At 34.1% G+C, this 27,985-nt stretch overlaps 1 protein-coding gene across 2 annotated transcripts in view; it reads left to right on the top strand.

The window, feature by feature from the left end:
- The first annotated feature begins 353 nt into the window (after positions 1–353).
- The window catches only part of LOC132561921 (choline transporter-like protein 1), a 66,413-nt gene continuing 38,781 nt past the window's right edge, over positions 354–27,985 (top strand). The window contains exons 1-2 of one of the 2 annotated variants that reach the window (XM_060226640.1): positions 354–403; positions 20,907–20,957. In XM_060226640.1, the coding sequence (XP_060082623.1) occupies positions 20,934–20,957 (24 nt within the window). In that variant the 5' untranslated portion in view covers positions 354–403; positions 20,907–20,933. Of the gene's footprint in view, positions 404–10,410; positions 10,757–20,906; positions 20,958–27,985 lie in introns of those variants that run through there. The other variant, XM_060226648.1, reaches the window with a different exon arrangement.

Here is a 27,985-nt window from a genome sequence, read left to right as displayed (position 1 = left end):
TGTCTTAGCTCAAAGCAGGAACTTTTACATCCCTGGTTCAAAGAGCCTGACATACATTCTCTTATTAATTAACCTGTGCATATGGTTACATCTACTATTATTATTATATGACACGCCTATGCCTGAAGAAAAACTCCCTTGTGGGGCCCCTTGATGTCGTTCACTAAGACCAAAATGTCTTAATATAGCAAAAATGGGCATAAGAGATGAGGCTATTAAAATTTTATGATTGCTGTAATAAATGATTTTTATTTATGTGAAGAACTCAAATTATGTTTAAAAGTAAGTTTTGCGACCTCCCTGCTGGCGAACGGTTTTTGGCAAATAAATTCAGTCTCAGTGCGCGAGCGCAGCTGTGATACATCGTGAATGTGATGAAAGATTGTGGACAATTTTTCGACAGGTAAACGACATTTTGACTGTAAATTTTGTCGCATTCAAATAACCTGTTATTGTTCTGTAAGCATGCAATTAATTTAACAGGGTGCTCTTTTTACATAGATGACGTTTAAGCAACAAAACAAGCAAACCTATCTGACGCTGCATCACTTTCTCCAAGTTTTTCATATTTACGGTTGGCTAGCGGAGCGTGATTTTCCCACTGTGTAATCTAACCTAAGGCGTTTAATGGTTATACTTCCTTATGAAAGATGTTTACGATAGATACGTACGTAGCGCATACATGTAGTCCTTCTTACTATACAGTAAATCGGTTATAGCCCTATACAATAAGGTAAATCAAGACAGTTTTCATTCTGTCATTGCCACCGACTGATTTAAATTATTACTGACATTTGTTATACATAAATATTGTTGACAAAAATAATTTATTAATATCATGACAGGGAAATTGTGTAATATTTCTTTGAAATAATAGTAGGTCTCCTTACCAGGTGATGTATATTGCATCCCTCCCTGGCCCAAGAGAAATATTTAGGTTGGTCTTATATCATTAATAGATCACTGTTATTTCATGACTGTTCATCATTTTCGTAATTCAGTTGATAATTTTTAAACTGGGCTATGCAATTTACAGTCGAAACATTGTCCAGATTTTTCTTAATTGTGGTACATATGCCCAGACATTTGACATTTTTATTGACAGATGTCAAAAGCAGGCTAGTATATGAAAGTATGGCATTTTTTAATACCATTTGGTAATGTTAACTGTGGAGATGTTTTTATATTGTTGCATTTTTGAAGACTTAAGACCTGCCCAGCATATATCTGTCAATGAGTAATGTATTTGTCCAAAAACAGTAACTTTGTCTCAAACTATTTATGCAGTTTAAAATTTCCTCATTAGCTAAACTCAATTTGTAAAGTATTGCAGTGCAAATAATTATCAATTCAATATACAAGGGACTGAAAAGGAAGGATAAGATTTCTTTGAAAACATGTAGACTTTGTATAAAACTGTGGATCTCTTTCTATCTTAAAACAAGTTAATTTCCTTAATCATATTAATTAGTGTCTGACTAAGACTGCAATATTTTCTGAACATATACATATTACCTTATAAATGAAAAATAAACATGTACACAAAAAATATGTAACAAAAATTGCTAAGTTCAATTATATTTTTTTACGCTGTATTAGCTGCCTTTTGAGTTAGATCCAAAACCAAATAGACATTTCAGTCACCTGACTCAACAATTTTGTTATTCCAAGGCATTTCTTGTGTGTGCAATTGATAGTAAGCTAGTGAAGAGATTTCAAGTATCAATGCATTATTCTATAGTGATTAGATAATGTAATAATGGAAATGCAGAGAAAATATAGCATCAATTGTCAGAAGTAATTTTTTTTTATTTCAAACCCTACTCCAAATTATTCTGATGTTTATCAACATTTATATGTTGGCCTGGAGTCGATGAATGTTAGAACTCTCACCCTGTAAAAAGTGAGGGAAATAAGTGACCAGTACCTGGGTCAGCATTAAAGTTGATGGAACGCTAGAGTAATTCAGATGATTCAAACCTCAATTAATCCAAGGTTGAAAAAGAAATTTTTTCTCAGAACTGCGTAGTCCATTACCTCAGCGGTTCACCCAGTCAAGAAACAGTTATATATTGTGTGACATAGTTTTGATAGGTAAGAGTTGTTTTAAGATATCTGTTAGGATAAACTGAAATGATGTTTGATATGTGAAAAGATATGCTTTAATTATCTTGAATTTAGTGTGTTTAATGGACTAAATATGCATACACCATACACCAAAAGCAGGAAGTGTCAACAAAATTTCAAAGGTTACAACTGATCGTGAAACTAACTCCAGAAATGGCTAATGTGAAAAGCAGTGATTAAATTCCTACATCATGCATTTTATATTTATGCAGTTAAACTACTGCAAACTTAAACAAAATTGTTGACTTGCATCAATATTCTAAGCTTGCTAACAGTTTCCTGTTGTCTTTTTGTGATTGACAGTAACAGTAAACGTGTTGGAGCATTGTCTCATAAACAGCTTTGTAAAAACTATTATCATGTCCAATTTGAATTTTCACTACTAGCAATATAAAATTGCATATCAATCCAGTTATCCAGAGCTGACATTTCCTCTCTCCCATATTTAATTATTCTAGTAACAAATCCAAAATAATTAAAAAAGTATTTGTGAAAGATTGAATGGTAATGATAAGTAAGAATCTATTTAGACATTTATCACATTTGATAAACAGATACAGGCATTTTCTTACATGGTTTCTTTTACACCTGTAGATATTTCAGTCTTATGTTTGACAGCAACAAGCATATAGGCCCTTTGGGACTGTTGTATTTCCATATATTATATCAAGTTCAGTTTGGCCATTTTATGCTCAGATGTCATCCAGTGCTTCATGAACAGTGTGTTTGTTTGCACACAATATCTCAAGCCCTGTGAAGACTTCTACATTGCTTCCTTTGAGCTTGAATTTCCAGAGGTCTAGGCAAACAATTTCTCAAGCACTGTTGGACTGATTGATCATGGACTTCAACTATTGCTTCCTTAGATAAAGTGCTCTTGAAATTGTTTTGCAGATCCAGAGGTCAAAGTCGCTATTACTATAGGTAAAAAAAAAAGGTTTCCACAATGTTTTGCACATTCTTCTCAGACTTCATCAAGTGTTTCCTTGAGGAAGCTGCTTGCTTATGATTGTTTTAGAGGATTGTATTTTATCATTCACTGTAAATGCTATTTATAGAAACTTGTTAACAGTAATGTACTTTCCTTATCTCAACTCAAAATTCAAACATCATCATGAAATTTCATACATATATTTCATTACATACATCATTGGTCCATAATTAATAGTGCTGTCATGCTTAAAAGGTTATTAAATCTGTGGAACTTCAGTTGTTTTGGTCTTTGGGATGGCACTTTAAGTAAGTAGGGGTTTGTTGCACTCCTGTAAGAGGCCCTGGTTGTTGATTTATTATCTGATGATGTTGTTGCAGAATGCGCCTGTGATAAGCATATCACAATGTAAATCTCAAATACTTTTGGAATCTAAAAGGTTTGTTGTAATGCTTGTGTACTTTATTGTGTGATTTTGCAACCTGTTGCTTTCTTGTTGATGAATTTCTGCCTGTCCAATTTGTTTGAGAGAAAACCAAAATGGCCTTCCAGGTGATCTGTTGGTGACCTGAGCCAGCAGGAAGGCTTTTTTTCCAATTTTGTGTTTCTTCTCTCTTACTTATTGGCAGTAACTTTAATATGGTATCAACATAATAAGTTTGAAATCCTTTATCATATCATAGATTTTAATGTGGATAGATACTGTGGCATTTGTATATCATTACAGCATTGCAGGATATAGAATGTTACTTTTACATGCCATGATTGAAGTACATAAACACTGTAAGGGATTAGTATTGCTTTACAATACCTTGTTTACAAACATTTGCTATACTCGTATACTATAGGCAACTGGAAATTAAAGGAATTCACAACACATTGTTTTGAACTTTTCTCTCCATTCCACCTGGTATTTGTTATAATAGATAACATGATCCTGACAAGATGATTAAGTCTTAGTGGTTCATTACTGTATGTATGAATGGTTCATATTATTTGATAATCATAAATCTCTAAACATACTGTTACTTATATATTTATACACTTAAACTGCTGTGTGTATAATGAGTATACTTACATGGATGCAAGATGCATTTGTCATCTAGGCCAGCTGTCTTTCCAGTGCCATAGTAATTGTTTTAAGTGAATTGTTTCGTTACGTAACAGTCATCAGCATTTTTCATTGTGCTTAAATCATGTAAAGTTTTATATACAGTGGAACCTTGCATGACTATTTGGCAAGTTTAAGGAGAGTTCAGTTTGTAGATTTGAAGCAAGTTGACCAGTCAGACTCGGATATAATTGAACCGATTCTGTTCTGTACCTTACAATAACCATTCCATGTGCTTGAAGCATTTACACTGCACATGTCCGACTGAATACAAAAAAGAAAGATTTATAGAGTAAAAGCATTTCAGTATAAAGTTAAAAAAAATAGTGATACTTGTAATCTGTATGTGACTTTAGTAATCTGGAAATCAACGCATTGCCTGGCTATCTCGGAAGTAACATAAAGTTACATGTGGTCCGATGTAGCCCAAGTCGGATGGTTGGCTTGTTGGAAAGTGTTACCAAACAATATATTTGATGAAAATGTGTTTTTGTTGATCAATATACACAAAACTTAACTTCTAAAACAACACTCCATTAATATTTTCGTTCTGTATAAGCTAAAATAATGTTATTCAATTACCTAAGATTTAGATGCTTAACACATTTCTAACTCTGCGTCAGTTTTTATTTTCACTTTGTAATCGTCTCTCGTTTGGTGAAATGATTGTCTAGTTCAATCATTATACATTACCTATACATATTATTAATTACCATCTTTCCAATCAGGGAAGGAATTGTGTACAAAGCCTACCCTTGACAAGCATACATGCTTAGGGAACAAAAATTACAACTGTCGCCACAGGTGTTGATTTCACGGTCTGCTGGTCAGACTTGGGTCTTGCAGGTAAGGCCAGTTTTAAGAAGCGATTTTCAGTATATTTCGAGTCATTTTGGACACAAAATCAGTTCGGTATGTGGAATTGAGAGGGATTGGTATTGGGAAGATTATTATTACTATAATAAAGAGGATGTCATTTTATACATCACAGTTTCATTCGGTTTCAAGAAGTAATCTGTTTTTAGAAGGAATGGTTTGGGGAAATTGCGATATATCATTATAATATGTGCATTGGTGTTCACATTCTTCTAAATCTTTGATCCCATGTTCATTGATTTGCTAACCTGTTGAGACAATATTGTATGTATACTCTTTTACTCGCCATGTGCCTTCTTTTCTTTTCTCTCCTCTGATCTTGACTATATGAAATTTGAAAATTCCTCAAAGAAATATTGATAATAAATGTCAGTCCATGATGTGACCTCTTAGCCATTTCGTTTTTGGGATCAGTCCCAAAATCAAAGGGGCACAACTACAGAGTCTGGATAGGCTACATATGAAATTTGAGAAAGATGCACTGTTACTTCTCAAGAAGAAGCAATAACAATATTTGTATAAGTTGATGCATTCAATGTTTTGCTGTAGACATATGTTAGATTTGTATGATGATGGTACCAAATAAATGAATGTTAGGAGACACTAGTCTGGGTGATGGAGGGTCTGCTTGGCGGAGAAGCAGTGTTACATTATTATAAGATCAATACGTACATTACCACACATTAATCAAGATGTTACAAAGCGTTTATTGTGTTCTGGTACTGCTGGTGCACATGTGCAGTATGAGTATGGACATGGTAGTTGTGCATGCCTTTACTCAACATCAAATATTGTCCACAAGATATAATGTGCCTACATGCTACGTATGTTTTATATGTGTACACAGCATGCAAAGAAGTCACAGTACACAGCTGATTATGCCTCAGATGAACTAATTTCTGCAATGCTAGCATAGATACCTAAGGTAGAGGTTTTCTGAAAAGAAAATTGTATGGCCTTTAAAAATGTCTTTACATCATTCAGGATCTTGTTTACGTGATCAGTGATCATACAAGTCAAGGAGGCATGCTCTTTGAGGAGAGCATTTAGGAATTTCATTACTTATTCCACTCTTTAATAGGCTGTGGAATATGTCAAAACATTTTAAAGGCAATGTGAATGAAATTTGAGAAAATCCTGACCCCAGGTACTTGTACCCGTGTAATGCAGTAGCCATGAAATATAGCTATGTTGCTCTGCATACAAAGCCAAGATCCAATAACTTTAAATCTGCCCTCACCTCACACTGCCTCAACAACATATTACCAAAGTCCCACTGCTTATAAAGATTTTGTCCTCATCTTTTAGTATGATAATATTGCTGTCATCAAATATTGTGATTTTACACCCAGAACGTGGTGGCCCAGAAAACATCCTAAGGATTATGCAACAAGTTACAAAACTTGTTTTTATATGGTGGGGCATAAAAAGCCTCAGGCATGTTGCAGTGGGTGTATAATCATGTGAGATTAACAAATTTGTTGATGTAATGTTTTCAAAACTTTGAAGTTATTTATATATAAATATATTGATTTATGACCAATTAATCATCACTTTCCCTCCCTTTCCTATTACAAAATGCTCATTCAACCTATGATTGATGTACCAAGTACCACCTCACAGAACTCTTGTTTTAGGTCACATGAGACAAAGTCTAATGGTGACCCATTGTGATACCCTTTTGTCCGGCATGGTCGGTTGTCTATTGTGCGTCTGTGAACTTTTTACATTTTCACATTCTGGAAAACGCCTGAGCCAATTTCAGTGGAATTTGGCAGAAACCTTCCATGACCTAAAGTAAACTATTATTGTGAATTTATGGCCTGCATCCCCCTATATCTGGCTAGAAGCCTGAGGGGCTTGGCCTAAAAAGGTCAAATGGATTGAAATTTCAAAAAACCTTCTAGATACCCAAATAAGGTAGAATCAAATACTCTTCTTGGATGTAAGGATCATTAAAAGCTTTACCAAAGTTGTAAATTTCATGATTCCAGATTCTCAAATTTCCCCTGTGGGGAAGGCGTAAAGTTTGCTAAAGTTTATGTTTAACCAAAATTGTAAATTTCATGACGCCAGTTTCAACTTCAGTAAAATTCTTCTGTCCCTGTACAAATGGCATTTCTCATTTTCTCTCTACTACACAATCATTTCAATTGCTTCTGATAGGGATTTCACTAAGGTATCCATTCAGGCTCCTCAGCCTCTCATTGATGTAATGAGTGGTCAGATGTTCCTGTGATTATTGTAAAACCTCATCTAGATGTATAGTCAAGTCAGTAGATATTTTTGTAATGTTGATACTTCCATTTATCTTCTGTACATCTACATCACCAATAACTATGACAATGTGCCTTTTAATAGCTTCATTATTGTATGGTTTAAGGCTCATAAGGGGATGTTGGGGAGACCATTTATATTCCTTGATTTTTTTGCTGCCAATATGGTTTAGTCTAATCAGATCTTAACAAGATGACTGCAGAACAAACTTGCTAAGCCAACATGTCAATGTAGTAGCTGTATGTATGGAGATTGTTGAGGAGAATCCAACACATTGTTTTAGCCATGAACACTGCAGTGTGCAAGCCTGGGGTATTGATCTGCTTCTTGTGACTGACTATAGTGATTTGTAACACACAGGCTTATATATTCCTCAGTATCATTTCATTATGAACATAACTATTTAATGAATGACCAAAAATGCTTGAGGAATGTTTGGAAGGTTGCACCCGCTCCCTCGGCAACCTGATAGTTATCTCATGCTTTTGCGATCATGTTGTGAAAAGACATTTACAAAGGAAATATATAATTTACTAATGAGAACTTGCAGTGACAAATCTCTGTAGATATCAAACAGAATCTTCAAAGGATCTGGTGTGGTAGTGTAGGGAATCAATTATCTTGTCTTTATACAATATTAGTAAATTACATTGTACATACTCTGGTGATTGAGCAGGAAAAATTGAGATATCTCATTTTTTGGGTGCACTTCATACATTTTGCAATACATGGCACCAAGTATTCTCTGATGTATAGATTCGTTCCAGTTTGAAGAAGGATCTTTTTCATATTTTATTGTGGATTTTGTGATCTCCTTGTCCTGAAAGGTTTATTAGGTCACCCAAGTGTCTCATGGTGACCTTTTGCGAATGTTTTTTGTGCTGTGTCGAGTGTTGTGTGTAGTGCATCTGTATACTTTTAACATTTTTTCGACTTCTCAAAAGCCCTATACTGATTTCCATGAAATTTTTTCAGAACCTTCCTCAGCTTTCCCCACCCAGGTGCCTTAGGGAAAGGGCCAAAAGGGCTCAAATTTCCAATATCTTCTTTTCAATACCCATATATGGTAGAATCAAATGCTCTTAATGGATTAAAGTGTCTTAAGGCGCTTTACGAAAATCTAAATTTCAAGGCCCCGTGATCTTTTAGCATAATTTGTTTTAATTTTCATTTGAAATATATTTAAAATTACTTGTACACTATATAGGATTACAGCTTAACAGTATTTATATTTATATAGATGTCATTATCTAGGCTAAAACCCAGGGGCTGATAGGCTTGGTCAAAAAGCGTCAAATTGACACTAATTCAAAAAATTTCAACACCAAGATATTATAGAATCAGATGCTCTTTGTTGTTGGAAGAGTCTTTAGTGCTTTATCAAAACTGTAAATTTTATAACCCCAGGATCTTACATTTCCCTTTGGGAAGGGGTTAACTTTACTATAGTTTTATAGCAAAATTACATTTTTGAGAATAACATTGTTTATTTTCCATTGGAAATTACTTGATTTGAATGATTAGCATAAGATGATTGTTTTGATAGGGGTTTGCATACATTGACACTGGCTGACCCCTAAGGGCTTAGAACATGTCATTTTAGTCTTACTTTGATCAATGTTGCAATTTCTTTTTCATGACACTTGAAAGGTACTAACCCTAAAACTGTTATAATCAATATTGCCTACCACTGGTGACTCAAGGCTGTTAGGCTTCTTGTTGATGTTGAAGTAATAAATGAAAAAAAATGATCATGAAACATCAAAAAAATTGATCACATCTGAATTCTTGCTGCTTTAAACTAATTGTGATCAAATTCCAGTTATTTGGATGTTGGTAATTCATTCCCTATTAACTAACATTGTCTTGATGCCTGGGGAGAAAATAGGAAAATAAATTAAGGAGAACGGAAGGGGACTGAAACATAAGATCCTTTTGGGAGTTTCTTAGAACTTGTGCTGTTCATCATACAAGGAGTACAGTTTATGTACATATAATTTCATGACTGACTTATCATTTTCCACCTCACTGAATGACATCAGCAGCAGTTGGAGGAAGTCTCCCGGGAAATGCTTGTGTAACGGTTTTTTCATGCTTGCTTTCTAGCTGCTACTTCTACAATTGATTTAAGCAGCTCAACACCATCCACAGATTTTACCTTCTGCCAAAATCGAGAGCTGACATGCAATGTCCCTGAGCCCATTCTGTAACAGGAAGAGATGTTCCTACATTGTTGTATGTACAGTTTTAAAGAGAGCCTAGTTATCTCATAAATGTACACAACTTCGATACATTTGTTGAAGGAAGTTATTTAGTGGATATCATGTATGGCTTCCATTGTATTGATATTTGTTGTTTTGGAGTCTAATCACAATTATAGCTTGGTTTTGTAAGTTCTGCTCAGTGCTTGATGAATATTATGTTTTACAAACAGAACACTTACCATCACAATATGGTTTACAGATGGCAATCATTTTGATGAAAAATTGATCACTGCTCAGTTAATTCTTTTGTGTTTTCAATTATCTGCTGTAAGTCAAGAAGAATACAAGTGAACGTTATATGCGTTCTGTTTATTACTGTAAATTGTATTGAAGTGAACTATTTATATATAATGAAAGTTGTTGTACCTTCCGTTGGCGAGTATGAAGCCTGAAGTGAAACACACAAGCTGAGAGACCGCAGTTGGTGCGTTGCTGTTGATTAAAAGGGTCAACAGGCGGTGTTGCTGGGAAACACTTCAGAGGATTGGCGTTATAATTGCACCTTTCACCGACGTAACCTCAGGACGGAACCGTCTGGCAGCTAATTGTGGAAATAATGACGTGTTGTCTAACCGGTGGGACTTATTTGACAAGTCCAATTGTGATGACCAGCACAAATACAAATACAGCTAGGCGGTTAAGTTATGGTGATAATCAATGCTAATTTTGTTCAGACAGACAGCATATTTATTTAGCTTATTCCAGTGAGTATCTGATATACTTGTATGCCATACAGTTAGTTTGTCCATGTGTGACAAACAGTGAAGGAAGCTGGTACTAACCATACACATACACGTGCAGACCTACAGTGTACTTGGCATCAACATTGATATACTAGCCTAGTAAAGGTAGCAGCTAGATGTCCAGCATCAACAGCACTGAAGTTTAGTGTCAATTCTCCAGAGGTACATGACAGTGACTTACTGGTACTGCCAACCATTCTTAGCTCCACTAGATGAATCATCAAATGTTGTGTGGGATTATGAGGATATAAGGATAATCTGACAGGAAGTTGTTAGATTTGTTACATCTACATTGCAACTGTAACACTGACATCACTGTTAAGTATGGAGCTTTCCTTGTCCTTATTGGAAGTGTGTAGGAGATTCAGATGAAGTAATATTAGTGGTCAGAAACTGCTTCAACAACAATTTCAGTACCAAAAGAAAGGTTTGTATGAATGATAATGTCATAATTTGTAAAATGTATCCAGGCTACTTAACAGTGTAATGCTTCAAGTTATTATGTCTTCTAAGCAACCAATTTTAAGGAACAATAACAAAACAAAATATTACTTCAGTAAATGGAACTGAAAAAACTTTAAATGTTATCTTAAAGAAAATCATATCATCATGTAGTGACACAGTTTGGTTATCAGTATGATTTACTGTAGTTGGGTTGATTCAGGAATTTGAAATATATCGTTTGATAATTTATAGAAGATATACATATGTAAATCATCTATGCTTTTATGTTACCTTGTATTTGCCCTACTTTTACCAATCAACAAAGTCATTATTTTTGAAATGTTTCTACTTGATAAGATGTAGAAGTGATCTTATGATTTCATTGATCAACTTTAAAACAATCAAAGTACCCTGCTGCCCTGCTGTGTAGCTCCCATATACAGGTGTGCAAATTAAACAGTATAGATATTGGTCAGCTCGCATTGTAAATTAAGCATTGGTTATAACAAGTCGCTCAGAGTCAGTCTGGATGCTAAAAAAGAAACACAAGACATGTTTACTGATTAAATTTTTGATTTCTTGTTCTACGTGAGATGCAGGTAACCAGTAATACTAGTGTATTCAGTATTTGTTTCCATTTTCTTTCAGAATTTCACATACATATTTGTATACAATGCCATACACTAGTGAAGAGAGTTAATTTATTCCAAAGTCATGGACAGTGTTACTTAATATAGAATAAGTGGATACATGTTTTCATTAAGTGATCTATCTTTGTAAGGAAACAGTAAGCTCAACTATCTACTTTGAGCTAAAAAGCTTGGGGTCATATCTTGAAAATCCTTCATCAAAATCAAGGTCATATTCAGCCCCAAAACAAAAATGGTGATTAATAAGATGTGGAAGCCACATATAATAATTAGGTCATGATATGTACCTGTCCGACGTGTCCTTGTTTTTATAGTAAATACTGGTACTTTGTGGTATCCTATTTCATTAGCACCATGTTCCCTACCCCTGCGAAAAAAAATGCATGGATATCCCTGGATTATTCAAAGTAATCCTTTGTGTAAGTCTAGAGATATCCAATATTTAATCTCTGAATAACCCAGGATGGTATTGGTACAGGATATTCAGGGATATCAAGAAAAAATCTAGAGTGAATGTTGTATCTCTTATTGTCATTTATATCTGGATTAGTCAGGATATTTAAATCCAGAAAAGTCTAGATTACTCCGGATATTTAAATCCAGAAAAGTCTGGATTATTTTAAATCATGGAAAGTCTGGAATAGTCTGGATTAGTAAAGACTACTGCAGTCAAGGTAAATCTGGACTATTTCAGAATTGTCCTTAAGAAAAGTCTGGATTAGTCAAGATTAATTTACTAATCATAAATCAAGGCAAGTCCTGTCAAGTCCCCAAATCTGGGATATAATTTCCTGCTTTTTTTTTTGTTTTGTTTTCAGAGAAAATGACCAAACTTTAATTTCATAGGTTTATTTAGACCATACATGAGGTTGAAGGATTTGATAGGCTACAAAAAACACTCCATGATAAATCCGAAGTCCACCATGTAATCCCAAGAAGGCTGTGGAGGCTTTTGTTTGGCCGAAACCACTGGTACTACATTGTATTTTGTTCTGTTGGTCTGATTTTGTGCATACTTGTAAATATTAGAAGCGAAACTATGTAATTGTAACTTGCAGCTGAAAAAATATCCATACTCTATAATTATTGCTGGAGCAACAGAAGCTGTGACTTCCTGACCTGTCAGTGTTCTTGTTTACATTAGATATCAAGCCAAAATGTTCATGGAATCTTTATACAGTCTTGGCTTTGAAGATGTGTTGTAGAAGTCTGATTCATAATGAGGGCTTTAAAAAGGAATGGTAGTGTTTTCTATGATTTTGAATTGGGTCTATAGAATTACATTAAAAACAACGTATTCATAATATTGAACTCCTTCCAACTTAAAAAGTTTATCTTGGTGTTTAATGTGTATCCAAAGGGCAGCAATATGGTAATTAGTAAAGCATTAGCCTACATAATCTGAGGTCAAGAGTTCAGGGTGTGTGGTTCAATGTTCCCTACCTGTGGAAGTTAGTTTCTTTAGGAAGCTGAGAAATGGACTGGCCTGTGCTGTCATGTTCATGTCCTTTGGCAACACTTTACCCCGATTGCTCTTGTTAGCATGTGGTGGATCTCCTGTATGTTGTTTGATGGAATAACCACAATAATATTGAGCTACTACAAGCAGACTCCTGTTATAAATGATCCTAGCTGTTAACAGGACAATAAACCATGCAAACAAGCAATCAGTATTTATCTGGAAATGAATAATGGTTATAATTTGAAGCATTGACTACAACAGGAAAGTTAAATGGATATGGATAAGAATTTGATGTTAAGTGATTGGGTGTAAGAGGAACATTGATAAAGTCATCAAAGTTTGAATTATTGATGTGTTTTTAGATTTTGCCGCTGATAAATGAATATCATAAAATATTGGGATATTCTTCGTTGTACTTTGTTTCGTTTACTTAAAAATGTTCATTACTACATTTGTACATCTGCAATATCATATTAATTAACACTCACATTGAAAGACTGAGATAGGTAAATGTGGCTTCTGTCACCCAGTTTAGATTTAGACACATAGATTATCATGCTAGAGACCTGAAACTTGTGTTTTTTTGCTGTATTATTGAAATCGTGTTTTAAGGTAATTCTAACATTAGCTTTAGGTTATTTACGCATTATTTCATAATGCTATAACACATTGAAACCAACGTTATCTCGCCATTATACATTTTCTGGAACCGTGTTACTTCCTTTAAAATAATCTCGATAACATCTTGTACTTTTTAAATGGTGCCATAAATTGTGTTATGTCAATATTGTATTTTATCACAGGAAATTCAAATTCCGGCAAACACCCATTACTGTTTGCTGATAACCATAGTAACGTTCATTTAGTAGAAACTGCTGGTTTAAATTCTTGTGTAATGTCCATTTGTGGTGTTCACTATAAACAATAACTAGATTTAAGAGATTGTGTTCTTTCATTTTCCCTGTAAATATGATCATGTTGGGCCCGGTAATTGTTGGTTGTTTAACCTGTGCTATAGATTTCTACTTAATAACAGTTATAAACCTATTGTAATGATTTTTCTATTATATTGTTAATTACATTCAAAAATAGCTTTCTGTTTTCCTCGTATCATACATATTGATTTACTTTCAATGTTCTGTGTAAGAATTATCTTTGCTTTGTGTAGACGATTAGGTGGATAAAAAATCAGAATTGTGTGTTCTGCTCCTTATGTTTTGTGAAATGAGTTAGAAAACTGTCCATATGGAAATGTTGTTTAATAATTTTGATTGATATGTAGTAAATATCAGGCTTACACAAGAAATTCCTTAATAATTGATGGTTTTTGATTACTGGTAAATCCACAAAATTAGACCACATCAATTTGAGGGAAAAAAAATCACTGAAATTGATGCAGCATTATAGTCAGAATGGAATTTTGAAAGGCTTTAACCATTACTGTTAATTCTTGCTCTAAAACATTGACATTGGTTCTGTCAGAATACTGCTGCTGCTGCTGCTTATTAACAGTGAATTAGGTCATAAATTTCCAGTGTTAGAACCTTCTAAAATTTATGATAGTGATTACAAAATTTCGGCAGTCATGTAAAAGTTAGAATAGGGAAACTGTATAGACATGTTTGTTTTCTAGGGTCCTATTTTAATCTACATGTAATACCATAACTTACTGTTTCTCTAATGGAAACTTCTATGGATGAGATTATTAGAAGAAAGATTTCTTGTAATTTCCTTGCTGAAAATTTCTGTGTGGTCAGGTAAAAAAAAGATTCAAAACACATATCCAATTCTAATTGTAGATATATGTCATATCCATAATGCATGTGCTTATCCTGCTTCTTATAGATGTATGCTTTTTATCTGGAAGGGCCGTGTGAGGGATCTGCAGACACTAGTTATACCAGTAAACATGTATAGGCCAACATTTTAGCAACTTTGATCAAAAGTTCTGAAGGAAACACCTTAATTTGTCTTCCTTCTTATTATGCTGTTTCCTTCTAAGACCCAATAATGAAATAATGAAATGTACCACTGTGCACCCTCATTCATAATTCTGTCGTTTTATTATTCTGTCCTTCTGTCAATCTGTATTTCCATTTCCTGACAGTAACTTAACTGATCACATTCCAACTTGAGTCAAAACATCAAATGTCAACCCCTCTTTTTCTATGAATAAATAACTGGTCCAGATCACCATTTTTGTACAATCCTGTAAGTTAAGTAGAGCAGTCAAACCAAATTTCACACACTATTTTTCTACGGAGAGAGCTTAAATGCCTGATATTGCTTTTAGTTCAATAGGTAAAATGCCAAGGTCACTATTACTATAAAAAGTTTTCTATCTGAATAACTGAAGTTCCTTTAGACCAGTGTTTCTTGAGGACACAGCTTGCTTGTGATTGTTTTTTGATGTGAAATGTCACAGGTATAGGTCACTGTTACTATAAATAGAAAAAAATTTTAAACACAGTAACACAAGTTTTGATGGTCTGATCAATCTCAAAAATGACAAAACAGTCACTAAACAGTCATTAAATGAATGGGGAAAGGGGATGAAAGGAGTGAGGAGGGGGAGGTTAGTGTCTTTCATTGATGCCTTGCTACAGAACTGAATTATTTTTTGTATGAACTAATTTTGTATTTGCACATTCACATAATCTAAGGTTATGACGAGCATTGTTAGATGTAAATTCAAAGCAAAACAGTGATAAACTGGAAAAAATACTTACTGATTCAGGCCAATTTGCATTGTGTTTGGTTGGAATTCTGTTGTTATTTATATATAATTTTGAAGTAGCTTCTTGGTATACTTATACTGCAACATAGTATTTGTTCCCAGTGTTTTATTGAACAAAAATAGCCTTTTTACAGGTTTTTCTCATATAAGGGAATTTGGTTTTAGTCTATAGTGTTAAGATTTATAACCTTATTGGTTACTTTATTCTGGCATTGGTCTGACCTGTCAACAAAGGTACCACTTTTGTGACATTGAGGAGGTTGAGCTCTACAATTACTGGTAAGCTTAAGACGCTTCATTAATTGAGATTTATCGATATTTTTTCCCTCGAGCACTACACCAACTGAATTAATAAACACTAGAACTGAAGCGTATTTGGAAACTGGTTTTTCTCAGAGTATAACAAATGTACAATCAGTGGGTCCCCAATGTGGCGACGGAAATATCCACTCCTCTTCTGCTCTCTTTACAAATCAGATACGAAAAAATTATTGTGATAAATTGTAGATACTGTTGTAGAATTGATGGCCTCTGCAGGCTGCGACTTCTCATCTATCAGGGAAGCGAATGATGGGGACGCGTGTGGCAGAGCTGTAATTTCGCTCATTATCCGCCTGAAGCAGACTAGAATTCACTATCAACCTGTGATGGTGTTAATTTTCGCAAGAAATGCCATCAACTTTCTACATGTGGGCTTTTTCATACTGATTTTTGTTCTTTTCCCATTTCCTTAATGTATTTACCCTTTATCGCACAAGCTGGAGCCCCACGGCCATGTATAGTCTTAAGGCAGATATTTGAGGTAATTCTGTGGCAATGGTCAATCCAATTTAGCCACTTCTGTCTTGTTAAGGAACAACTAAAGTCTCCTCTTTCAAGGAATACTGTCAAAGGTTGTTGTGTGATGTGCGTCTACAACCATGCTCACATGGCAGATATCCATCCGTTAACTGTCTCATATGGACAGCCAGACCGCTTACAGTCTTATATATACAGACACTTTGGAATGAAGTAATCTATCTAATATTGTCACAGTTTCTGTGTATTGGCTTGTAAGAAACATTACAAAGACCAACAGGCAATTATTGTTTCTAGAATATTTATTTATTTGTAAACAGGACAAATTTTGTGAATATGTACACATCAGATATGTTACTGTTACTGAAGGCCCTTGCATATTATTTCTTGTAAGTTACACAAAGCCTTTCTTATTGCAAACACGCATGCAGTCATTATAGAATTTGACCTATAACCTGATGACCTATTGATCCCAGGATACAAGAGGCTATTGTAAACTCCCGCTACAGCTTCCGAAGCAACCGCAAAAGTTCAGAAAATATTACTGTGATTCATATTAAAAGGTATGATAAATTAAGTCCATGAAAATTTAAATTTTATTTCAATCTTAAAATCATCTTGTATATGGTTGCAAATGACAGTTCCAGACAATCTGTTTCAGTCACAAACATGTGTTGGGACAGGTACTCGTGAATTATTCAGTACCATCTCATACTGGTACACTTCATTTTTGAAATTTCTTTTACATTCTACCCATATTTTTTTGTCTACATATAAACCGCACTGGTATAAGCTGTATGCAGACCACTACAGAAAAAGCTGCAGATTATAATGCAGACAATTAAGTATTTCAGTTTTAAAAGGATATACCAATGAGTCAACACCGTTAGTGCTGGTAGGTTTGGGAGTGGGTTCCTTCACTCTTCAACTGGATACCTCAGAGTATGCAGGGTGATTGAGCTGTCAGGAAAACCAAGTGAGGAATATCAATCACAACAGCATCAGAGTGAGTTCTTTAGATTTATTACTAGCCGTCAAGCAGTTTTGCCCTCACCGAGCTTCACCAGGACAACAAACAAGATTTCTTAGACTTAGACCTACCCAGTTAAATACTGAAGATACAACAAACTCTGAGAAAAAGAGACCAAGGGTAGAAGGGACCGTGGAGAGGGTCAGCCTTTAGGCAACGGTGGTACCGTACTTTCAAGCTCTCCATAAACTTAGCATCCAAGCACATCAGTGCCAAAAGCAAACCCAGTTTCTTAAGTTGTTGTGCTTGCAACTATATATATACATCATAATTCCTTGTCTACTATTTATAGAATAGGGTGCTGCAATTTATATACTTTAGGTTTAAGAAATCTTACGTTTGTCATCCTGATGAATCCCGGAGAGGGTGAAACCAGTTGACAGTTAGTAATAAATATAAGAACTTGCTCTGATACTGTTGTGATTGATAGTCCTCACTTTATTTCAGTTTTTGATACACCTGAAAGAAGATTCCAGGCGATAGCTTATCTTGCTCTCATCACTCAAAAGAATGTTGCTTTGTAACAATATGAATTTTTCATGAATTAGGCAGTAATTGTTAATTTTCTTTCGAAAAAACATCAACAAAAAGCAAAAAAAAAACTTAATGTGACAATACTATAAGAACCACACTGAACAGAAATTAATCCATTTGACCAGCTTCATTTTTAAAATACAAATAAGATACCCCTGCAATCATTCCTTCATGGTAAATCATAAAATGAAGAGGAAATTATGGAATCATTTTTAAAGTGGTTCACTGAGCTTGAAATGTACTTAGTTATATAACCATGTATAACATTCAACCTTTAGGTAAATATTCCTTTAAAGTATTCATCTTCTGTTTGAATACCTATATATTCTGGATATGGACGTCATTTTTGAAGCAAATATTACTTTGGACTGAAGTCAGGAGTTGGGCTTAAGGCAGGACAATGTAATAACATTATTTGTTTATTCTTCTGGGTAGCCAATAAAGATGGTCCTCTTATTAGGCATGGGCTTATTGCTGGATAAAAATAGCACAAGAAGTTACTAGAGGTACGAAAAAGGCTGTCCGAGATTCACCTATGTAGATAATGCTTTGATGTAAAAGTTTTGAATGGAGCGGAATCGATGAGAGACAAATTTGTATGTAATAGTTTTAATTAGGTTTATATGTTGAGACAAAAATTTCCTGTTGACTCTTTAGTTCTTATGACTGTAAATGAAGCAACTTATTTTTCTAAAGTGGCTGGATATAGTGGATAGCCTGGATTACACATGAGTACATCTTGTTTCATATTTAAACAGAAATCAAGTTGTCTTATTGCAGCAATAACTTGACTGTTCTAACTAGATTTAGATGTCTGTTTCAGTAGATCTCTTTATCTGTAGACTGTAAAAGTTTACATTTGTGCAAATCCTTTCATGTACACTATAACATTGGTCCACAAAAATAGATCCCAAGTTTCCCACAATAATTGATGATGCAAAAAACATAGAACTGATTCTTTTATTGTATCATAATACAGTCTAGCATTCTACATTGAAACTGTGTTAGTGTTGTAGGCTAGCTGCTTTCGACAAGTGTTGCATGTATTGGACAAATAAATTGTGACTAAAGCATCTCTAACTTTCCAATGTATTGGTCGACGTATTGAGAGAGATTGCCAGTCCTTAAACCACTACTGGGTTCATTCAGCTACGACATACGCTAGACTTCTGCAAGACTAGGAAGAGAAATACAGCAAATTGACTGACATAAAATAAGATAAAAGAGTTATATAATGTTTCTGTAATAACTCCTGATGGTCTGATGAATAGGGATTTGGTAAAGGTCTTCAAGTTTAGTTCTTCGAGATTCCTAATTAGATATTTGCCCAGTGGAACACAACAATATTTAAGGGTGAATAAGCATAAAATCATGATTTATGAATCCAATTTAGCCATATATGGCTCTCCAACCGTCCACTATCAACCACATGTTATGTAATATGATTTAGGGTAAATAACCATATTTCTGAAATGGTTTAGGTTATTATATCTTTTTTACTTAATCAATGGGCTAAACATCTGCTGTTACTGCTTTGTTGCCTTTCAGCAGACTCGAAAGTACTTTGACTTTTTGAACATAAGGGGTACTGTTGTAAAAAAAGTTCTTAATCTTGGAGGTAAAGTGTTTCATTTGATCAAGTAAATTACCTTGATAAATTTCAAGGATTCACAGATTAACTTTATAAAAGTTGTTAAACTACTTCCTCTAAAGAACTATAAAGACAAGCGGTGATGAATATTTGGCTGAAGAGTTGACATTCTGTTTGGTGAAATTGTTACAGGAAAGAAGTGTAAAGAGATTGTCACACAGCTTCCTATAAATAAGGAAGATGTCTACACTAATGACATTATAACTTGCTGGAGTGAAGAATTAGGAGGATACAAGTAAAGTTAAATTGAGTCATATGTTCAGACTCATGAATCAGATGTTTTATTAGACATACTAATTACTCTGTAGGTTACTGTTGATCAGTAACTATCAACAACTAACAGCACTGTACACACCAAGGTAAAGTCACATTTACTTCAGTAATAGAATCATTACATACATCAGAATCATGTCACAGCTGTCTGAGCAAATGAATCGGAGGTGAAGAAAAAAACATATTGATGTATTGTACTGTGACCTTTAACCTTAAAACTGTTCATCTTCACCCAGTGTTTCCCTATAAGACATATGGCCTCTGATCATTCAGCTTAAGCATTGGATTCCTTACCTGTCATTTTTGTCCTATTGGCCAGAGCCAGGGAAAGTTTACAGTATTGCCAAATCACTAAATTAATGCATTAAACAAAATTTTGTCATGTGTAAATGCATGTAACAATTACAGATGATAATATAAGGAGGATTTTTCTAATTCATCAGCATTTAAAATCATTTATAAGCCACAGTAATAGATAATATGATGTGGGGATATTATTGTGAAGCTTTCACAGAATGTACAATTTGTATGTAATGGTGATATTGTATGTAATACGTGTAATGTTGACATCCAAGTCTAAATTAAAAAATACAAACTTTAGACTGCAACTTCTACATGATTCCAATCAGCATGCAACCATATTGTAACATTAGACAAAAAAAAGATAGATTTTGTTTGTATTTTTCATGCAGAATGAGAATTATTTATACCATAAAACTGTTTAGTGTAAAATTCATGAGCTGGTAAATAATGTTGGTAGGTATGCGGGCATTGATCTGTAAAATGGTTGTGACCCTACAAATAACTGTGTGACATATCTTTAAACATGTACAGGTGTTTGTATACACATACCTCCACACATGCTTTACAGTCCTTGTTGACAAAGCTCATCAGGTTCATCACCGCATTTATAGTGATAGGTGAGAATTGCAAACTTGTGTCAGCATATTATGTTGTAAAATGTCATATTTATTACTCGTTAATTTTTTCTATTACAGGTGAACAGAAGATAGCAGATTGTCACAATGTGTGGGTGCTGCTGTGCTAAGGTAGGTTGTTGCTCTGTGCAATGAAGTGTGCAAGGCCAAGGTATATAGGGATATCACACAGTATATTATTCCTGAACATTCTGCTGTCATGTTTAATGCAACTGTAACTTAACATACTTTATAGTTCAATTACTGATAAATTATGCAGATGTCTTTAGACATCTTCAATACTTGTGGAAAAGAACAATGGAGAAACCTGAGCATTTTACCAGAGTTATAACACATCACTGCTATACTATCAACTTCTCATGTAAGATATGTGCATTTCCCTTTGGTCTTGAAATTGAAAATGAAATACTTGTGTAGATCAGTTTTCTAAAAGAAATGTAAATATATATACACACACACACACATATATATATATATATTCAATTAATGATCTGTTTTTAAGTTTGGGAACAGATTATTGTGAAGGACTTGGGCTTGGCCTAAATATACGTATACCACAGTCCTCAGCTACAGTCTATCTGAAGCATGTTAAGAGAGTAACATCGTCACTACAGGTGAAATTCCTTGTCCAAAGGGACACTATTATGGATCTTTTCTTATTTATTAGGTTAACATAGTCCAGTGAGATGGTACATAAAAATAGATTGCATTAAAATTAGGGTAATGCTTCAGTTTCTAATTTGATAAGTATAGAATTGAAATTTGTTCTGGACAAGATTATTATCAGATTATCAAGGCATGCAAAGAATTTGGTATTACCTAAAGGTAAAATATTTAGGTAGAATTCTTGTACTTGTTCATCATGAACCTATATAGCCCTTAACAATAGAGACCATTATAGAACACTTACTGTTTCTGGATATCTATAGAAATACTCTAAAGTTGCTATTAACTTTCCTGTCATTTATTGTTTAGTGTTCTTAGATATTCATATTGTCTCTGTTGACAACTGTTTTTATTTTGCCTTAGGTGATTGGAATGAGCCATTATTTATTTTAGGACATTTATTTGCTATGTTTGTGTAATTTAGGGACCCATATATTGACTGAAATAAAACTAGCTCTTAAGGTGTTCCCCCCCCCCCCCCCCCCCAAAAAAAAAAAAAAAAAAGGAAAGGAGCAATTGTTTTCCAAATTGTAACGCTTGTTCTTCAACTGACTAATGCCATAAACACCAATTCTTGCTCTTTTGGTGAACGAGCTGTATTTGTAGTTTCATTATTGATTCATGGACATTGACACATCCAGGTCAAGTTACATGGACTGGATGACCTTTCTGGAGCTAATAGAAAGAGTCTCTTCAAATGAACTGTTGTCGCTTTTTTAACAAGAATGTAGATGACAGATGTCTGGAAATTCTTTAATCGTGATGTATGCTTTCTGCAAGCACTTTTATTGACAACTGCTCATTCCATCTTAATTTAAGACTTTTTTTATATAAAGATCACTTATTTTGTGTCTGGGTCAAAAGAAGGAAACATATTGACAGGGATAATTGCATACTAAGGCTTTGACTTAACTATAATGGGGTAGTTGAGCTGTTCACACCAGCGTATTTATGTATGTAAAATACATTGGGACATATCTCAATGTTATCCAAATCTAGGCAAAGATAAATGGCAAAGGGGCTTGAAAATTCCTGGAATTGAAGCTTTAAGACACAAAATCTGTGACATCCATCTACATTATACGTCGGAGACCGAATGTATTAGAGGAATCATTGATCAACCCACAATTCTACTGGAATGTATGTCTGATTATAATCCATGTCAATTGATATAGATTACATGGGCGTTTTTGCTTGAGGGAAATACGTAGGGACTTTTATACAAGGCGAGAAAACTCCTTCAGTCCACACATCTGTAAGATGTTTAATTGAATCTGGCTAACTGAAATTCAGAAAACTACTAGTTGTTTTTTTTGTACTGAATTAGTTTTAAAATGTACAAAGCTGGTATTTGATTTGAAGAATTATGAAGGTCTTTATATATATAATAAAATATCTCTGATTGTCAAGTTTGTCAGATGTCAATGTACCACGCCTCATATCATCATATAGATTACATTACTATTCATCACACTGTAAAACCAGTCAACATGTTCTAAACTTCAGGTATGGGCCTGATGAAATCTAGATCACTTTTCAGCTGCATGGGATTGACAATACAAATAACACAATAGATTTATCAACTGGTGGCACTAATACTCAGTACTGCTTGTTCTTTGTGTAGATATTCATTCAGACTTATTGAACACATTTGAGTATGATAAAAGTAGTTCACTAAATGATAAAACAGTTACTAATCTGTTGATATACCATGACTATTTCACCTGTCATGGTGACTCCAGCTTCTGCCATGCATAACAACTTTTTATTTGAAGAGTATCATTCAGGGGTGAAAGCCTATCAAATTTGTTGAAGTAAATTACCTTGCCCCATTTTACAGTATCACAGACCTTTGTAAACAGGTTGAAAGCTCAAGTTTTATTCTCAAGAATTGCAATGCCTGGAGTAATACGAACCTTCATCCATGAAACCTACATGTAGATTCTTGATCTTTAGCTGGCTTGGCTGATGGATTTACTTTCAAGTTTGTTCAGTAAATTACCAACAACACTATTGAAATGGTGTGTTCCAAGTAATTCTCCTTATAAAGTATGCATAGTAGAATTGAGACATTTTGTTTATTGCTTGCTGAAGTAAAAGGCTGTCCAAATACATTTCCTTGATCCATGTTAAAGGTCACAGGGGTCAAATGTGAAAACATCTCATAGAAAAGGTACAAAAATGCTTGACTCTTGGAATTTATAGTTTCAGGTGCCAAAGGCAATAAATTAAATGCTAGCTTCCACAGCTTTTTACTTCACTGAAGATATATAGATGCGAACACATGCATATGATGAACATAGATGGTCAATATTTGTGTAAAAAATTTCGAGTTTGATATTGATTTCTTTGTGAATTTCTACTGCTTCTTGACCACAAGCACTATTGTTATATAGGATGGTGAGGAATTGGAATTGGTGGTAAGTATGTACATAGCACAAACAGATCACACAGGTGCGAAATATTTCAGTCTTTTTAGACAGATGTTTGCTTTCGAATGTACATTGCCCATAGCTACCTTATATACTTTTGAAATAACCAATTAAGCATTTACTACTGCAAGTGCCTGACTTTGTACAGCTGTGTATGGTCAAACTGCTTGAACCATTTACATGAATTTCTTAATCAAATATCTCCTTAGCACGAATTTGGCTCATATTAGTTAGAAAATAAAAATTTAAACAGATATTAGTTAGAAATTAAATTCAAACAAATGTTAGTTAGAAAGAGTAAGAAAATATAAATATTAACCATACATTAGTTAGAAAATGAAAAATTTAGACAGATGTTCAAAAGTCAATATTGAATCCTCATTATACTGTGCTGATTGTAGGACTGTTGTCTGATCATAAATTGAATTTTTTATTAGTTACACAGTGCAGTTATACTTGGCATATGATAATGCTCATATTGGCTGGTTATATATTAACATTAGTATTATAAATTCGATATATTGAGGATCCCCATCTCGGCTATATTAATGACACTAACAGAAATCCGTAGGATTCACAGACTTACATATACTGGTGTACAATGCAGAGGAAGTTGTAAAAGGTCTCGAGCTGACAGAAACAATACATTTTGCATGTCACCATAGTGTGTATATCAAAGAAGTTTAAAATATTTAATGTCGCCTTTGACAATTTGTAGCTTGTATTAATGAAAGCTCATGCTTGGTAAATAGACATCCACATCTACAGCAATAACACAGCAAGACTGTTTTAATTGATGCATTATTTAAAGATCAGTCAGTGGAGGAATACTTTTTAATCCTTAAACATATCAATTATGACTTAGCATTTCAATTATTAGACCTACACATCTGAGCACATGGAAGAAATACCATGTAAGTAATAATTGGGATATATGATGTTTTGTCAAAACTGTTTCAAACACACCAGATCTCGTAATGTTATAGGCATGAATCATCATATAGGTATTGAATGTGGGCACTCAATAGAACAAGTACATACATGTTGTGTCTAACATTATTGGTAGGCACATATGTTGTCTGTCATACTTATAGATGAAGTTATATCCTTGATATATATCAATAAAAAGAGGCGTCTCATATTATGAAAGCTGTGTTTCGTCAAACTAGTGGTACAATCTCATAACCTTGGATAATGTACATGCATAATGAAATGATGTTTATAGGGAACAAATTGTTCTGAAGTGAGATATGACACGAAGTAGCTACATGATTAAAACTTTACTGGAATACATTCTAACGCCGTTTAGTCCTCTGGTATGTTTTCCTTTGCCTTCATCCAACTTTTTGGGAGCTATAAATTTGTCTGACCACTATAAATTCTGTATAACCCATTATTGGATATAAGTGATAGTGAAAGATTCAGTGATCTGTGGGGACCTTTCTAGTCAGAACAGATTATTTTCCCATTGACAACAATATATTTAATTGATATTGCTGTCAAATGTGGCTTATCCTGGCCTACCAGAAACTATTAACAAATCATCAATTTCCAGTATATATATTGTATGTCATGTGTTGGGATCTCCGATGATGGTGATTGTGACCCCCTGTCAATAAAGCTAGACTCCAGAATGAACATGACTGTAGCTTATAAGCATATGGCACATCTTTTTGACCCCATGACAGAGATTAAAGACTGGGCAGAGTTTCCACCCTATTTCTTTGTCCGGATTGATCTGCCAGCATCTTCTCAACCAAGATACTGAGTCTGGAAGATCTGCTTATGCCATAGGGACATCTTCTGTCAAATCATGTAGCATGCTGATGATAATTCACAATACATCTTAGATCTGCACTGTGTTGGTATACCAAGTTACATGTTAAAAACCCCCCCCAACAGTACCAGTTGGTATGCCAGTCGGGCATTAGATGTGATAGTGTTTACAGAGTGGAACTGAGGTACTTGTAAATGTCAATACCAGTCCTGTGTATGCCAGTCATGCACTGGGGACTCCCTTATTACACTGTTTATGACAATATAGAATGATGGTTTAAACCTGTTTGCGTTCCCATTTATTATTCATCCCTTTAAAGGAAGATCAGTCCTTGTCATCTTGGCCATGAAATCGTCACACCATGGGATCATGTACATGTTTACAACAACATGGTAATATACAGGAATACAGTCATTCTTCTATAACAACCTGTCAAAGTATAGCAGAATGACACTTGTCAACAGGAACCACAGCTGTTACCGTGCACAAGACATCATATGTGTTACGGAAAATGGAAAATTGAAGTTGTAAATGTTTTTCATATTGACTCACTGGTTTTCTTTACACAACTGGAAAAAGATTTTTAAACATAGTTGATGTAAAAATCACATTAACTTAAACACATATCATTTCAAGTCACCATGGTAAATCTGAAATCCTCCTTTACGTAAGAATTATAAATTTGAGTTATCTGTGATTGTAACCATAATGATGATTTTAGTTTCAAACAGGTAAAAGTGTAATCTCAGGCTCTTTTAATAATATATCATTGGCTTAGAAATTCTTGTCACCCTGAGTTTTGTACGGTGTAAAGTTGGTGAAGAAACTTTTCACAGGTATCCGTCTCCTTACCTTGACACATAACATGGTGGGCTCAGAAAACTCGTTAATCCTAAACTGTATACAGACTGTATAATGTGGGTGTAGAGAAGTGTCTCGCTCCATACCTTGATACAGTAGCTATCAGGGACTCCGAAAACTCTATACGTCACTCAAAACCTTATATGGGCATAGAAATGCAGTATATCAGGGCAGAGAAATTTCTTGCTTAATGTATGGGTGTTAGAAAACTAGTGTCTGGCTCCATTTATCTTTATATAGAAATATCATGGACTGAGAAAACTCAGACTTGATACAGTATGGTGAAAGTTCAGAATAAAGCTCAAAGCTTTTACAAGGTACAAACAAAGTGATATTTATCAAAGTGTTTGATTCTTATAATAAAATAAAACATTGTGATGCTGTATTTAGTACGGCATTATCTTTATTCTAAATATCTCATTGTAACTTGGCATCTACAGACTGCATTGTCTGGTTTGTTTTATTGTTTATGTACAGATTGATGAGTAATATAAACATGATTACCAAACACAACTGGACCTATCCTGCCATAAGTTTGGTCATTACTGATTTATGGTGGGTATATGTCTAAAAGAAATTAATAAAGAAAATTTAGTTAGACTCGGTATTATACAATGTTTATAGAAACCTAGATTATCTGTAGTATATGTGTTATATATGGTCCATTAAAGCTATAGAAAATCCTCATTTTGTCATGTACAAAATTGTACACAGATGAAACCATTATGATGGAAGTCCAGAAACTAAAAGGGTAATTGTTCAGATTAGCCACTCAACAACGGTTATCAAATGCCGCTAATACTTTTTGTCGTGTATCTGATGCTGATATCGTCCTTTGGGAATTCTTTATTTACAAATAATGGGTGTAATTGATATCATTATAAAAGAAAACATAATGTGCTGATGTAAATATGTCTACTGTATTTCAAATGTGATCTATATAATTAAACTATAAGCTTTATACCTATATACTGGTGGGTATAGGTATACAGTATATAGTTCAGATCTTGTTAACTCTGTGTTTCATAAATATCCCAAAAAGGAGACCATAGCTTTTCAATTAGCTGGCAATAAATATAACATTCTTATTGATTTAGATAAAGTAATTAATATCAAATCATGGGTGTATCTTTGTCTGCATTGGATGTTTATTCATATTAGAACCTGAGCCATGAGTAAATAGTTAATGGTAAACTGTAGCCCTTGCTTTGGAACTTCAATTATTTAATTACTCAATATAGGATTTCTTTTTCAGTCTCTTGGTCTACCCTTTGAATCACTTTTTTTTTCTCCATTTTTGCCTTCTTGTTTCTCAAAAATGGATGATGCCAGCACTTGTGCTATGAATAATGTAGTGGAGATAATGTGTGTTTAGGTGTATAGTAGGTTGAAGTTAAGATTAG

The sequence above is a fragment of the Ylistrum balloti genome, unplaced genomic scaffold (assembly GCF_031769215.1).
Source record: "Ylistrum balloti isolate Yb309-2 unplaced genomic scaffold, AGI_CSIRO_Ybal_v1 Utg369668, whole genome shotgun sequence".
NCBI classification, from domain to species: domain Eukaryota; kingdom Metazoa; phylum Mollusca; class Bivalvia; order Pectinida; family Pectinidae; genus Ylistrum; species Ylistrum balloti.
This window is presented reverse-complemented; position numbering and strand designations above follow the sequence as displayed.